This window comes from Grampus griseus, assembly GCF_964374135.1.
Source record: "Grampus griseus genome assembly, chromosome: 3".
Taxonomy (NCBI): domain Eukaryota; kingdom Metazoa; phylum Chordata; class Mammalia; order Artiodactyla; family Delphinidae; genus Grampus; species Grampus griseus.
The window spans coordinates 117,571,158-117,587,819 of NC_139019.1; the positions used below are offsets into that span (position 1 = coordinate 117,571,158).

The window sequence follows — 16,662 nt, forward strand, 5'->3', positions numbered from 1 at the left end:
CAGAATTGACCTTACTATAGTTAACTAAAAATTGAGTATCTAATGTTTGGACAAAAAGAATTTCAACTGTAGGAAAGGGAAGTCCTGCAACAGATGCCGAAATTTGTCTTGAAATCAAGAAAAATGTTAGTGTTTTGAGCATCTAGGGATAGAATTTATGCTTATGGGATTCCAAACTGAGAAAAAAGATTTAAGGCCTTTTACTTGAACTGAAATTAGATGAATAAAAAGAATATGAGGTGTTTGCTGGAAGAGGGAGGTTGTTTCATATTTTTTTTTAACATAGTCTGAACTTGTTAGGAGTTGGCAACCAAGATCTTAGAGAATAAAAAGGAAATGTTGGTTTTGACACTTGAGATTAAGAAGGTTGTTTTGATTAGTGGTAGTGATAAAGTTCTGTTGAGAGGCAACGTATGGTACAGTTAAATAAAAGGATAAAAATAAAACCCTCCCATTTCATGTCATTAAATTCCTATAGTAACCTACTAGGGTATGCTTTTATATTCTCTTTATGATGAAAGTGTAAAACACTTCATAATCCTTTTCATAAATCTCTTTTATAAGTAACAAGAAGACTTTATGGTATTGGCTATCCTTATCCTGAGTAAAACCTATACAGCTTTGATCTCTCCTCCAGTTTCCTCTGATGAAAGGAGGAGGAAAATCATACACATATCAGATTGAAGATAATACTGGGTGTCATTTCATGGCTGTCAAAATTTCCTCATACCACATGGTAGGGCTCTTTTTCCACGTGGTCTTTGTTCTAAATCTGGAGAGGAGACTTTGCCTTGTTCTTCCAATATGTGCCTTGCCTCTAATGAGAAAATGACAGACTTTTCTCATTACTAGTTTAACGGCTCTTCTATAGGATCCCGTCTCTAAGGAACCCTCTTTGGTAGTAAACACTGGAAAACAGACCTATCCAAGACTCCTAAACTGCCTCATTCCCTATATACATCAGTTCAACATATCTGTTGCAATACCAAATCCCATTATTTACAAGGCTTCTGACTGCAGTTTTCTAAATAGAGTCCAAGGGCCGCTGTTGGCCAATGCGCTGCAAGAGCTAGCGTCCAGTATCTACCCCAGTGATTTCTTGTGTAGTCACAGAAGCAAGTCGGAAAGGAGAGTAGCCTGGACTCAGGCTCTCTACTTGGCAAATCTGATTCCAGAATACAGATTGGGATGTGTTCAAACTGGGAGCATTGAGTTTTCTATGTAGTCGATGTGGGTATTTTAAACGAAATTTATAAATCATCTTTTCTTAACGTTGGAGCCTGCAGCAATGCACAGAAGGATGGGAAATAAGGGGAAGCAGAGGAGCGGTACCCAGCGGTGGCAAGTAATCTTCCCTTTCTTGATGCCTTTGTTATGCGGGGCGCTCTGCGAACAGATCCGCTATTCTATTCCAGAAGAAATGGACAGAGGCTTTGTGGTATGGAATCTCGCTGAGGACCTGGGGCTGCATGTACGGGATTTATTGACTCGCAACCTCAGAGTTAGTGCAGAGAAACAATACTTTACTGTAAACATGGAGAATGGGAAAGTACTTGTGAGTGACAGAATAGATTGGGAGTCACCCTGCCCCCCAAAACCCTCTGTGTGTCATGCCTTTAGAAATTGTAGCAGAGAATCCTCTAAATGTTTCTCACGTAAACGTGATGATAGAAGATATAAATGACAATCCACCTCATTTTCCCCAAAATAGCATTGTTTTACAAATCAATGAACTTGCAATTCCAGGAACTCGGTTTGGCCTGGAATCAACTATAGATGCAGATATAGGGCTTAACTCTCTGCAGAGTTACCAACTCAGCTATAGTGAGCATTTCTCTCTGATGGTTGAGGGTAAGACTGAAGGCAAGAATTCCCCAGAATTAGTGTTGGAGAAGCCTTTGAACCAGGGACAACAGAGCTCTCACCTCCTGGTCCTGACAGCAGTGGACGGGGGTGATCCGGTTTGAACTGGCAAACTCAAATCAGGATCAAGGTCACTGATGACAACGATAACCCCCCAGTGTTCAGTCAGGATGTGTACAAAGTTAGCCTGCGTGAGAACTCGCCCCCAGGCACCTTTGTGCTAAAGGTGAAGGCCACTGACCAGGATGAAGGCATCAGTGCAGAGATCACCTACTCCTTCAAAACACTATGAGATATTGCAAATATGTCTGTGCTAGATCATCAAAGAGGAGAAATTAAATCCAAAGACCCTATAGACTTTGAAAGCAGTAGCAGTTATACTATAAGCATAGAGGCCAGGACAGTGGAAGCATAGCCACCAAGTGTAAAATTATACTGAACATTTTAGATGAGAACGACAGTGGCCCAGAGGTGGTTTTCACTTCGGTGTCTAGTTCCATAACCAAGGTTGCAGAACCGGGAACAGTGATTGCTTTGTCCGAAACACATGATAAAGATTCGGGAGAAAACGGGGAGGTCACATGTCTCATAAAAGAGAGAGCTCCTTTTAGAATTGAATCTTCCACCAATAATTACTACAAGCTTGTGGCAGATGGGGTCCTGGACGGGAGCAGACCCCAGAGTACACAGTCACCATCGCAGACACCGACAGGGGCAAGCAGCTACTCTCCTCCAGCGCAAGTGTCACTCTACACATCAGCGACGTTAATGACAGCACTCCGGTTTTCCACCAGGCCTCCTACGTGATCCACGTGGCCGAGAACAACCTGCCTGGAGCCTCCATCGCGCAAGTCAGCGCCTCCGACCCCGACCTGGGGCCCAACGGCCACGTCTCCTATTCCATCGTGGCCAGCGACCTGGAGCCGCGCGCGCTGTCGTCCTACGTGTCCGTGAGCGCACAGATTGGTGTGGTGTTCGCGCAGCGCGCCTTCGACCACGAGCAGCTGCGCGCCTTCGAGCTGACGCTGCAGGCCCGCGACCACGGCTCGCCCGCGCTCAGCGCCAACGTGAGCCTGCGCGTGCTGGTGGGCGACCGCAACGACAACGCGCCCAGGGTGCTGTACCCGGCGCCGGGGCCCGATGGCTCGGCGCTCTTCGACACGGCGCCGCGCGCCGCGCAGCCCGGCCACCTGGTCACCAAGGTGGTGGCGGTGGACGCCGACTCTGGACACAACGCCTGGCTGTCCTACCACGTGCTGCTGGCCAGCGAGCCCGGACTCTTCAGCGTGGGGCTGCACACGGGCGAGGTGCGCACTGCGCGGGCCCTGGGCGACAGGGACGCGGCCCGCCAGCACCTGCTGGTTGCTGTGCGCGATGGGGGACAGCCGCCCCTCTCGGCCACCGCCACGCTGCTCCTGGTTTTCGCGGACAGTCAGCAGGAGGCGCTGCCGGACCTCAGTGACCACTCTGAGCCCACTGACCCCCAGGCTGAGCTGCAGTTTTACCTGGTGGTGACCTTGGCCTTGATCTTGGTGCTCTTCCTCCTCGTGGTGATTCTGGCCATTGCTCTGCGCCTGCGACGCTCCTCTAGCCTGGCCACCTGGTGCTGCTTTCAGCCTGATCTCTGTTCTAAGACTGGTCCAGGGGTTTCTCCGAACTACAACAAGGGAACCTTGCCTTATTCCTACAATCTGTTACGTTGTCGATTCTCAGAAAACAAGGTTCAGTTTTCTCACCATGACCCCAGAAATGGTGCCCCCGCAAGATCTTTCTAATGAAGCTCTTTTAGTAGTAAGTGTCACTGAGGAGAATAACAAGTTAAACTCTAGCTCTGTTGCTTCCATTTACGTGTCAATGAATGCCTTTCATCTGCATATGGGTTTGGTTTATTTTTTAAACCAATATTTAGGAAAGAAAATCTTAAACAGATTATATCTACTATCACTTCAGTTTTGTTTGCCCTCTCTCAGTCTTTTCTGTCCCTTTCTCAGTGGGTCAGTTACTCCATTATTAACCCTCAAGTATTTTAAATATTTTGACAATTTCATGAGTTATTCTTTATCCACAAACAAAATCTCTTACTGTGAGAAGTGGGTATTATGATGCCGCTGCCATTCAAATATTTTAATGGAAGCATAATATTTTTTTCCTGTGGGCGTTTCTCTTATTCAGAACATCAATATCTTGGCATATAAGGCTTTTCTTAAGGCTTTGCTTTACTCTAGGTACAATTTGCTAGGGATTCTCTGAGTGCCATTGAATAGATCAGTTTTGTGCCCTACCTTTTCTCAGAGCTACCTGTAGATTTCATCCCAGTGTTAAAGATATTATTTTATGGTATACCTGCCAAACATGTTTATCCTCAGAATCTAAATATTTACACACATGAAAGCACAATAGTGAGGACTTTTTCCTGTATTCTGATGGGCTTCCAGTGTATTACCAGTGATCTCAGTAACTGGAATTAGGTTTGTTTCCCAGAAAAAGGTAAGCTTATAATATTCTTTGGGTTCTATTTTTCCTAAACAATCTCTCTCTCTCTTTTTTTTTTAAATTGAAGTATAGCTGAGTTACAATGTTGTGTTAGTTTCTGGTGTATAGCAAAGTCATTCATATACCATATATATATATATATGTATATTCTTTTTCATATTCTTTTCCATCATGGTTTATTACAGGGTATTGATCCTAAATATTCTTTTTAAATTATTTATTTATTTATTTATTTATTTATTTACATCTTTATTGGAGTATAATTGCTTTACAATGGTGTGTTAGTTTATGCTTTATAACAAAGCAAATCAGTTATACATATACATATGTTCCCATATCTCTTCCCTCTTGTGTCTCCCTCCCTCCCACCCTACCTATCCCACCCCTCTAGGTGGTCACAAAGCACTGAGCTGATCTCCCTGTGCTATGCGGCTGCTTCCCACTAGCTATCTACCTTATGTTTGGTAGTGTATATATGTCCATGCCTCTCTCTTGCTTTGTCACAGCTTACCCTTCCCCCTCCCCATATCCTCAAGTCCATTCTCTAGTAGGTCTGTGTCTTTATTCCTGTCTTACCCCTAGGTTCTTCATGACATTTTTTTCCTTAAATTCCATATATATGTGTTAGCATACGGTATTTGTCTTTCTCTTTCTGACTTACTTCACTCTGTATGACAGACTCTAGGTCTATCCACCTCATTACAAATAGCTCAATTTCGTTTCTTTTTATGGCTGGTAATATTCCATTGTATATATGTGCCACATCTTCTTTATCCATTCATCCGATGATGGACACTTAGGTTGTTTCCATCTCCAGGCTATTGTAAATAGAGCTGCAATGAACATTTTGGTACATGACTCTTTTTGAATTACGGTTTTCTCAGGGTATATGCCCAGTAGTGGGATTGCTGAGTCATACGGTAGTTCTATTTGTAGTTTTTTAAGGAACCTCCATACTGTTCTCCACAGTGGCTGTATAAATTTACATTCCCACCAACAGTGCAAGAGTGTTCCCTTTTCTCCACACCCTGTCCAGCATTTATTGTTTCTAGATTTTTTGATGATGGCCATTCTGACTGGTGTGAGATGATATCTCGTTGTAGTTTTGATTTGCATTTCTCTAATGATTAATGATGTTGAGCATTCTTTCATGTGTTTGTTGGCAGTCTGTATATCTTCTTTGAAGAAATGTCTATTTAGGTCTTCTGCCCATTTTTGGATTGGGTTGTTTGTTTTTTTGTTGTTGAGCTGCATGAGCTGCTTATAAATTTTGGAGATTAATCCTTTGTCAGTTGCTTCATTTGCAAATATTTTCTCCCATTCTGAGGGTCGTCTTTTGGTCTTGTTTATGGTTTCCTTTGCTGTGTAAAAGCTTTGAAATTTCATTAGGTCCCATTTGTTTATTTTTGTTTTTATTTCCATTTCTCTAGGAGGTGGGTCAAAAAGGATCTTGCTGTGATTTATGTCATAGAGTGTTCTGCCTATGTTTTCCTCTAAGAGTTTGATAGTGTCTGGTCTTACATTTAGGTCTTTAATCCATTTTGAGCTTATTTTTGTGTATGGTGTTAGGGAGTGATCTAATCTCATACTTTTACATGTACCTATCCATTTTTCCCAGCACCATTTATTGAAGAGGCTGTCCTTTCTCCACTGTATATTCCTGCCTCCTTTATCAAAGATAACTAAATATTCTTTTGAAATATATTAGTAGAGTACTACCCTTATTTCAAGCAAATGCTAGTTGGAATGCTTCCATTTTGTTCTAAAAATGTTACTGTGTCTTCTTCACTTGATTTCCTGCGAGGTGTGATTCTGGTAATGTGTACAATCAAGTTTCTTATTTTTAGGTTTCCATATTATTGTGAAAATTTGATTTTAAAATGTTAAATGTCAACCACATGTTAAAGTAGTTCTTCCATTTAGGCAAATTTAAGAATCTACCAAAAAATTTTGCCACAGATTTTAGCTGGGTGAGAATTTTTAACTTATTCTATTATATAATTTCTCAAAACATGAAACTCCTAAGGAGATTCCCATAATAGGTGTGTATGTGTGGTGGGGGTGATATCAAAGCAGGTGCACTAAAATATACAGTTAAATTCACTGTGTATAGAAACTTCAAATTCATGTAAAGGCTCATTGGAAAAATCAGAATACGCCTACAGGTACAGAAAATAATCTCAAGAAAGTGACTCTGTATGAAAACTCTAGGGCAATAAAAAGAAGCTCACTGAAATTCCAAGTAAAATGGATACTGTAGTTTTGGTTGACTCCACTTCCATCCCTATTTGGAGAACAGTAGGTGGAGCTATTTAAGGTCTGAAAACCAAAATCCTTTCCTGGAGTGCAAGATTGTGCAGTAATTGGTTAGGACTCTGAGCGCCGCTGTTCACCAATCAGGGAGAGAAAAGCAGAGAGAGATCCTGCTAGCCGGGCACTCGCGTTGAAGCACAAAGCACGGATAGAAACTAACCATCTCCGGGACTGTGAGGAAACTGATTGGAAGAGCTCGGGTCCCCCAACTGTCGGATTTTAAGGACGGATGCGCTGATCCGGACTTCGGTGATCAAGGGAAGAATTGGAAATAATCCTCAAGGAAAGTGACAATGATTCCTGCGCGACTGCACCAGGACTGCAAAAAGCTGGTCCTGCTGGGAGTTCTCCTGGGGGTTCAGTGGGAAACTGGATGCACCCAAATCCACTATTCGGTTCCTGAGGAGCTGGAGAAAGGCTCTAGGGTGGGGAACATCGCCAAGGATCTGGGGTTGGAGCCCTGGGAACTGGAGGAGCGCGGAGTCCGCATCGTCTCCAGAGGTAGGACACAACTTTTTGCTCTGAATCCGCGAAGCGGCAGCTTGGTCACTGCCGGCAGGATAGACCGGGAGGAGCTCTGTATGGGGGCCATCAAGTGTCAACTAAATCTGGAGATTCTGATGGAGGATAAAGTGAAAATATACGGGGTAGTGGTAGAAGTGAGGGACATTAATGATAATGCCCCGTATTTCCAGGAAGGTGAATTAGAAATAAAAATGAGTGAAAATGCAGCCACTGGGATGCGGTTCCCCCTTCCCCACGCTTGGGATCCGGATATAGGGAAGAATTCACTCCAGAGCTATGAGCTCAGTAGTAATACTCACTTCTCCCTGGACGTGCAAAGCGGAGCGGATGGTAATAAATATCCGGAATTGGTGCTGGAGCGCGCCCTGGACCGCGAGGAAAAGGCCGTTCACTACCTGGTTCTCACGGCTTCCGACGCGGGCTATCCAGTCCGCACTGGCACCGCGCGCATCCGTGTGATGGTCGTTGATGTGAACGACAACGCACCAGCGTTTGCTCAGTCCGAGTACCGTGTGAGCGTTCCGGAGAATGTGGCCGTGGGCACTGAGCTGCTTCTGGTAAACGCCACCGACCCTGACGAAGGAGCCAACGCGGAAGTGATGTATTCCTTCCGGTATGTGGACAACAAAGCGGCCCAACTTTTCAAGCTAGATTGTAATTTAGGAACAATTTCAACAATAGGGGAGTTGAACCACGAGGAATCAGGATTCTACGAGATGGAAGTGCAAGCAATGGATAACGCAGGATATTCTGCACGAGCCAAAGTCCTCATCACAGTTTTGGACGTGAATGATAACGCCCCTGAAGTAGTAGTCACCTCTCTCTCCAGCTCCATTCTGGAAAACTCTCCCAGAGGGACGTTAATTGCCCTTCTAAATGTAAACGATCAAGACTCTGGGGAAAATGGACAAGTGATTTGTTTCATCCAAGGGAATCTGCCCTTTAAATTAGAAAAGGCTTATGGAAATTATTATAGTTTAGTAACAGACACACTCCTAGACCGAGAACTGGTTCCTAGCTACAACATCACGGTGACTGCCACTGACCGAGGAAGTCCGCCCCTGTCCACGGAAACTCACATCACCCTGAACGTGGCAGACACCAACGACAATCCGCCCGCCTTCTCTCATGCCTCCTACTCCGCATATATCCTAGAAAACAACCCCAGAGGAGCGTCCATCATCTCTGTGACTGCCCATGACCCCGACTATGGAGAGAATGCCCAGGTCACTTACTCCCTGGCGGAGGACAGCCTCCAGGGAGCTCCCCTGTCCTCCTACGTCTCCATAAACTCAGACACTGGCGTCCTGTATGCGTTGCGTTCCTTCGACTATGAGCAATTCCGAGACTTGCAGCTACAAGTGATGGCACATGACAGCGGGGACCCTCCACTCAGCAGCAACGTGTCGCTGAGCCTGTTCGTGATGGACCAGAACGACAACTCGCCAGAGATCCTCTTCCCCGCCGTACCCACCGATGGCTCCATGGGCGTGGAGCTGGCACCCCGCTCCGCAGAGCCCGGCTACCTGGTGACCAAGGTGGTGGCTGTGGACAGAGACTCGGGCCAGAACGCCTGGCTGTCCTACCGCCTCCTCAAGGCCAGCGAGCCGGGGCTCTTCGCGGTGGGGCTGCACACGGGCGAGGTGCGCACAGCGAGGGCCCTGCTGTACAGTGACACACTCAAGCAGACCCTGGTGGTGGCGGTCCAGGACCACGGGCAGCCCCCTCTCTCTGCCACCGTCACGCTCACAGTGGCAGTAGCGGACAGCATCCCCGACGTCCTGGCTGATCTAGGCAGCCTTGAGTCTCCCGTCAGCCCCGACAATTCGGACCTCACGCTGTACCTGGTGGTGGCGGTGGCTGCCGTCTCCTGCGTCTTCCTCGCCTTTGTCATTGTGCTGCTGGCGCTCAGGCTGAGGCGCTGGCACACGTCGCGCCTGCTCAAGGCTTCAGGAGACGGGTTAGCGGGTGTGCCCACGTCTCACTTTGTGGGCGTGGACGGGGTGCGGACTTTCCTGCAGACCTATTCCCACGAGGTCTCGCTCACAGCGGACTCGCGGGGGAGTCACGTGATCTTCCCGCAGCCCAACTACGTGGACACACTCATCAGCCAGGAGAGCTGTGAGAAAAGCGAGCCTGTCTTGCTCTCGGGCGATTCCGTGTTTTCTAAAGACAATCATGCATTAATTCAGGTGAGTGCATATCAAACATTCTCCTCTGAGCTTTGAGCAAGATATCTCTTATTACAGGTAATTAGTATATATTCGGAATTTATAAAACAGACAGCAAGAAATTTTTATAAACATTGCAGGCACCATTGACAACCGGGCCGACTTCCTTCAGGCTTTTCCTCACGTCTATTTGTAATAATTTTAAAAATATTTGTGTATGTTATATATAAAATTTTATATCCATTTTATACAGTACTTTTAATACTCTATATAATTTTTCTAATTTAATTTACCAACCGTACAGCTCTTCTTGCTTTTGATTGCTGTTTTTATTTCCCATCGGCCGTCCAGCAGGTTTATGTTGAACGTCTGATGCCAATTTATCTCTTAAGAACACAGATTCTTCTAGAGGGGATAAATCTAATTCAATCAAAAGTATATAAATGATATTTTAAATAAACTATTATAAATAGAGCGGCTTCTGACTACACATGAAATTGCCTAACAAATTCATAAATTGCATGTAGTTTCTTTTCAAGTGCAATAATTCTGGTTATTAGGGATGCATACATTATACTTTCTCAGTGTCCTAAGTTATTTCATGGTTTCACATCATTCATGAAATTCCAAATATCGTGAGTTTATTTCTTATGCATTTAAAAACGTTCTCACTGAAATATGCACGGTGTAAGTGTTGTCATGAGGAAAAACTGAAGAGATTGTTCATTTTTCATCCCCATTACAGAGTTCAGGAATACAAGTCTATATGTGTTTCCAGTTTAGATATTTCTTTTGCCCATTATCCACACTGACGATATTATGGTGACTCTGTGGAATATTCAGAGTTAACAGATTGTGTTTTGAGCACATTTTTGATATAGTGGTAAATTTGTAGTAATTCTCTCTTCTTATTTAAAATTTCCCATAATTCTCACACACGGACAATTTTCTCGAAAATGCACCGATTCTGTTTCCTGAGAACCTTACGCTTATTGTAGAATGTTGAACAGAAATCAAATGCTAAAATATATTATTCTTGGGAAAGCGTTGCTGTAACCTGTGAGAAGCCTGGTTTCTTTTGGTGAATTCTTTTTTTTTTTTTTTAAGGATTTTTAAAAAATTAATTAATTTATTTATTATTATGGTTTTGGCTGTGTTGGGTCTTCGTTTCTGTGCGAGGGCTTTCTCTAGTTGCAGCAAGCTGGGGCCACTCTTCATCACGGTGCGTGGGCCTTTCACTGTCACGGCCTCTCTTGTTGCGGGGCACAGGCTCCAGACGTGCAGGCTCAGTAGTTGTGGCTCATGGGCTCTAGAGCGCAGGCTCAGTAGTTGTGGCGCACGGGCCTAGTTGCTCTGCGGCATGTAGAATCTTCCCAGACCCGTGTCCCCTGCATTGGCAGGCAGATTCTCAACCACTGTGCCATCAGGGAAGCCCTCTTTTGGTGAATTCTATAAAGGGGAAGGAAATCATAACATCCTAATTATTTTCTCCTGACTTGTTGCCTGTTTTCAAAAATACAATAGGTAATTAAAACCAAGACTTATAAAAGAGATTGAAAACGATTTGGAGAATGAAAGATAATCAAGTTGCCCTAAAATGAGGCAGTTACTGCTACTGAAATTCACATGTCACTTTATGCTTCTTGACAGCCAAGACAAAAAAAGGAAATTAAAAAAAAAAAGGAGATATAAAGTGGATCTATTTGCCTTATTTTTTTTTAAGGAAGTTTTTTTTTTTTACACATCTTTATTGGAGTATAATCACTTTACAATGGTCTGTTAGTTTCTGCTTTATAATAAAGTGAATCAACTATACATATACATATATCCCCACATCTCCTCCCTCTTGCGTCTCCCTCCCACCCTCCCTATCCCACCCCTCTAGGTGGCCACAAAGCACCGAGCTGATCTCCCTGTGCTATGTGGCTGCTTCCCACTAGCTATCTATTTTACATTTGGTAGTGTATATACGTCCATGCCACTCTCTCACTTCATCCCAGCTTCCCCTTCCCCCTTGAAGGAAGTTTCTGAGCATATCTAAAATGGCAAACTTCATATTGACATTAAGTTCCAAATGGAATTTAATAAGTAGAGCTTTCTAAATAATACCAAGGAAAACAGAAATGTAACTTCTGTTGTTTTGTAAAAGCTATCAAAATGTTTATCACGTGGCCAGTTTTCTTGTGGTGGTTGATTCAAAATGAAAGACGTAACACACAATAGAAATTATTTGGGAAGCTAAACTAGCATAGTCCAATTACGCTGACTTTGTTCATGTAACTTGATTTAGGGACAAATCATTAAGAGCTAGGGCAATAAATAGTGATGACCCTTAGGCTGTATCTCAGGTATCAGTGATCTCAATTATGCTTCCAGTATGAGCTAAATTGGCTTCATTAAATAGTTGCTGAGTGAATGAATGAACAAATGTATGTGCTCTGGGGATTACCTAATATCAGTATTCCAAGATGTAGTGTGACAGAGAAACAGCAGCTATGTAACGAGGTAACTCCTAACTGTGTGACCTTTGACGTTTTTCAATTGCTTTCAGCTTCAGCAAAATAGGGATTGTAATATGTAATTTGAAAGATTGTGGTGAAGCCTAGTGATAACATATAAACCGTCTGGTTCATAATATGTACTTAATTAACAGTAGTCCTTTTTTTTTTTTTAACATTGTTGATAGAAAAAAGAGTCCTGCTTTCAATATCAGTACACTTGACATTCTGTTGAGAAAAGTAATAATGATTTGTGTACTCCTCCAGACAATACAATGGGATGACCTGTGAGTGGAAGTAAAACTGTTCTAACAATTTTATGAAAGCTACTGTAAAAATCTTAAGTGCTTAGGCACGTTCTTGATTGAGAAGGCCCTGTTTGGGGTCATGAAAGATAGGGGGAAGATTGTTTTTGATGAGACAATTTTATGAATGTTAATTTTTCTCTCTCTGAATGATAGTTTAACTTAAACAAGGGTCCTGTGTAACTTATTATTTAAGGACCAATTTACTCCAATAGAATTGCTAGGATGATTTAAATGGAAAATGGATCACCAAAATCTGAAAGCTGGAGTTATTTGGTTTTGGCCACATGAGAATTTAAGTTAATGGCTGCACAAAATATCAATCTTAGCTTTAGGATATTTGTTGATAATTAGGTTATTTGTTGATTGGTTTTTTTAGAGTAATTGGACAATGGGCTTGGATTTTATTTCCTCTGGTTTCAGTAATGAAATTATGTCAAGGACTTTTCTTATCTTCCTTTGTGTTATATGGAAGGTGGGTATGCATTCACTTAATCTAGTTAAAGTATTCAGCTATAACTTAAAAATTGTAGTTCCTCTATTTTATAGCACCTAAAATTGGAATGTAATCTATCATCATTCTTCCCCCACTTCCATTCTATAAGAGATACCCTCCTTGAAGCAGTAATGGCCTAGGATCCTTGCTGAGTCTGTACAACTTGTTGAGACTACTCAACCCATAGATTATTTTAAGCTGCATTAGAAGACTAATGATAAACGAGTGGATTGTATTACAGTTTTCTCAGTTATATGTAACAGAGTATAGCTGTGATCATGAATTGATTAGTTCTGGTGAAAAATCTGCTTTTTCCTTATGCAAGGTATCAAGTTCAAGAAAGTAAACGCCTTCACATTAAATATGTGCCACGCTTTGTATATCTATTATACCTCAATAAAGCTATTTTTAAAAATTTTAAACAAACACATAGTTGTGACGGGATGTTGATCAAACTAATGACTGTATATATTAGGAAAGAGACAGATTTATTCTCTAATGTTACACTTGGAGTTCATTTTTAGGAAACCATACCTAATGAAAAGTTATCAATAACAGAGCACACTCTTTAGGACACATTTTTAAAACACTGATAGGAAAAGATAGCCAATGGCAAAGATAATTGAAAAAACTCTTTGATAGAGGATACGTTTTCTGGATACCAAATTGGAAGAGCTCTAGTTCAGGAAAATGTGATGAAATTGCCATCAGATGGACCATAGAGGAGATAAAATAATTTATCTATATGTAGAAAGAAATCAGTACCTCCACAATTTCTCTGAGAGAAGCCATAAAAAGATCTACTATGTTTAATAATCATTGAGGACAAGCATAATTTCTTAGTTCATCTTTAAGTCTCTGAAGAATTGCACACAGTTGTTTGTATACCTTCTAAATACTCAAAAAAAGGCTTGAATTCAATGATTAGAAAGTAATCTCTTGGGGAAAAATCATAGTGCAAATCCATTTTACATGTGCTTTCCCTCTACATCAAACTCCTAATAAGAGCCAACTCTCTGATCTATCTATATGAAGATAAGGAACTGAAGATTTATCAAATTTTTAAAATAGGTGCCACAATCCATAAGATTTCTATGTTGTGAAACCTGCTAGAAGCTTTCTATATATTTATAGCTGAAGATCCAACCAATAGTTCATCCTGAGACTGTGTATATGAAAAAAGTAAAGCCTTTTCCCCCACCAAAAAATAAAAATAAAAAGAGAGACTCAATCTAAAAATACTCTTAAATGTCTAGAAGAAATAAAAAGAAGTCATTGCTTTGATTTCATATGCTGGAGTCATTGAGAATATAAACTTCGAAGAATATTTAATTGCCTGAATAAAACTGTACTACTGCTTCTCAACTTGCAAATTCCAGTGAGAAACATCTTTCTCTTTGCTCTCAATTCTTCAGAACCTTGACCTCTAATTTCTTCAGGTTGCAGTTCTAGAGTAGGGACGCAGAGCAGTGCTATCAGCCCATGTAGAAACAGAGGTAAACAAGGAGATCCCATAATATTTCCACGGGGTGACTTTCCTAATCGCACCTTGCCAGAGATCTGGGGCTAGGTGTCCAGGACTTAATGGGCTCAGAAGCTGCAAGTTAATGTGGAAAAAGAATACCTCACTCCAAGTGAAGAAAGTGGGGATTTATTTGTGAGTAACAGGATGGACCTGGAGCAGATATGCCGACATACTATACTTCGTATCATACGTTTATAAGTGGTAGTTGAGAATCCTTTAAATGTTTTTCACGTTAATATAGATAGTCAAGATGTAAACGATAATACTCCCCAGTTCAGCAGGAGTGCTATTGAGTTAAATATGTGAGTTGATCCAGCCTGGAGCAAGGTTTGCAATAGTACCTGCAAAAGATCCTGATGATGGAAGCAATTCCTTTACAAAGTTATCACCCTAACAGCAACTGTATATTTGTCTTCCAAGTAAAATAGACCAACAGTGGAAACAAATAGATTGAACTTGTGTTAGAGAAGCCACTAGACTGGGAAAAGCAGAGGTCGCATCACTTAGTCCTGACAGCATTAGATGGAGAGGAGCACCAGAAACAGAGCCACTCGGATCCCGACCCTGGTGGTCGATGCCAACTACAACCCCTCAACCTCCGATTTCAGCCAGAATGTATACAGGGTCAGCCTTCAAGAAGACATGCCCCTAGGCACCTCCATGATGAGGCTGAGGGCCACTGACCTGGACAAGGGCATCAAAGTGGAGATCAAGAATGTCTTCGCAGCCCAGAGTACCCATATCCAGTTTGGCCTTGATCATGGTAGAGGAGAAATGAAAACCTTAAGTACATCGGAATATGAAGAGATTAAAAAGTATTCCATAGTTTTGGAAGGAAGGAATGGGGGTGTGTGTGGGGGATTGGTTTCCCAGTGTAGTTGAGATCAAAATTCTAGATGATGATGACAAAGTACTGAAGGTTTTTTTTTTTTGGCCGCGACTGGCGGCTAGCAGGATCTTAGTTCCCTGACCAGGGATTGAACCCTCGACCTTAGCAGTAAAAGCGCAGGGTCCTAACCACTAGACTGCCAGGGAATTCCCCCCAGAGATTATTTTTACTTCTATTTTCATAATAATTCCTGCAGATTCTGCACCTCAGATAGTAACTGCTCTGTTTAAAACACAGGATCCAGATTCAGGAGAAAACAGGGAGGTCAAATGTCTGGTACAAGAAAATACACTTTTTAGAATTGAATCTTTCACCAATAATTACTACAAGCTTGTAACAGATGGGGCCCTAGAGTGGGAGCAAACCCTGGAGTGCAATGTTACCATCACAGCTGCTGACAGAAGTAAGGCACCACTCTCCTGCAGCAGAAGCATCACACAGCACAGTGGCGATGTCAACAACAACGCTCCAGTTTTCCATCAGTCCTCCTAAGTGGTCCACGTGGATGAGAACAACCTTCCTGGCACCTCCATTGCCCAAGTCTGCACCTCAGATCCCAATCTGGGACCCAATGCCTGCATCTCCTACTCCACCATGCTATTGAGTAAAATACTCAATTCAAATACTTTGAGTGAATTTGAGCTAGCACAGAATGCCAAATCGAGACATTCCTTGTAATCAGGTAATTGTACAGATGGATCCCAATAATGGTAGTGTGGCATTTCACCAAACTTGCAGTTTATAAACACTTCAAAAATTAGGTACTAACATTTGCATATAAAATTCCCCATTATATATTTTACTGTCAGTCTTTTTGGAAGCTTGCCGTATAGCAACAACGACCACACACAAAAAAGGAAAAACAATTACCTTTGGAAAGTGAAAATACGTAAAATGGATAATATGGAAACACTGAAAAGAGTGAAAGGATTACTGGTAAGTCAAAAGAAAGAGAATATTAGGAGAAAGTTGCATTAGAATGCGTCTAATTGGTTAGTCACGGTAGGGTTCCTTGTTGGTGTGGGTTTTGTTGTGCAAGATATGTTAATTTTATTATAAATTCCACCTGGCTGTTGGTCTCCAAAAGGAATTCAACAAATCAGATAATTTGGCATCTTCAACCTGGATTCTGATGCTCACCTGAAAAGTTTGCTAAAACTTGGAAACCAAGAAAAGGCAAGCATCTCAACAAATACGTGTCACTTTCATTTACTGGCTTTATCTTATTTAACATTGTTCTAGCAGTACGTTAGAGGAGGCAGTGAATATTCCTGGTGGACAAGGGGCACTTGTTTTATACCTACTGACTCTTCTATTTACATTTTTTAAAGTAGTTTTTGCATATGTGGTATGAGGCAGTGATTCAGTGAGGTAGGGGTTAAGGTTCTTTTTTCCTATATGGATGCCCAGTTTTTCCAGCATCACTTGTCAAAAAACTTTTCCTTTTCCTATTGAATTGCTTTGGTACCCCTGTTGAAAATCATTTGATCTATATATATGGGTCTATTTCTAGACTCTACATCATGTGCCATTGATCTATCCATCCCTTTGCCAATACCACTCTGTCTTGATTATTGTAGCTTT

At 42.1% G+C, this 16,662-nt stretch overlaps 2 protein-coding genes and 1 pseudogene across 3 annotated transcripts in view; all 3 read left to right on the forward strand.

Moving 5' to 3' along the window:
• LOC309819883 (uncharacterized protein) overlaps positions 1 to 16,662 on the forward strand; it is a gene marked incomplete at its 5' end in the record, with an annotated part of 124,909 nt that overhangs the window by 41,270 nt on the left and 66,977 nt on the right. The window lies entirely within an intron of this gene.
• On the forward strand, positions 1,364 to 6,892 carry LOC309820935 (protocadherin gamma-B2-like; annotated as a pseudogene). The gene is made up of 2 exons: positions 1,364 to 3,654; positions 6,728 to 6,892. The product of its transcript is annotated as a protocadherin gamma-B2-like (transcript).
• Positions 6,963 to 9,422, forward strand: LOC309820936 (protocadherin gamma-A12-like; the record flags this gene model as incomplete). Its single annotated transcript, XM_082652000.1, has 1 exon — positions 6,963 to 9,422. The coding sequence occupies one exon, from the start codon at positions 6,963 to 6,965 to the stop codon at positions 9,420 to 9,422; it is 2,460 nt and encodes an 819-aa protein (XP_082508126.1).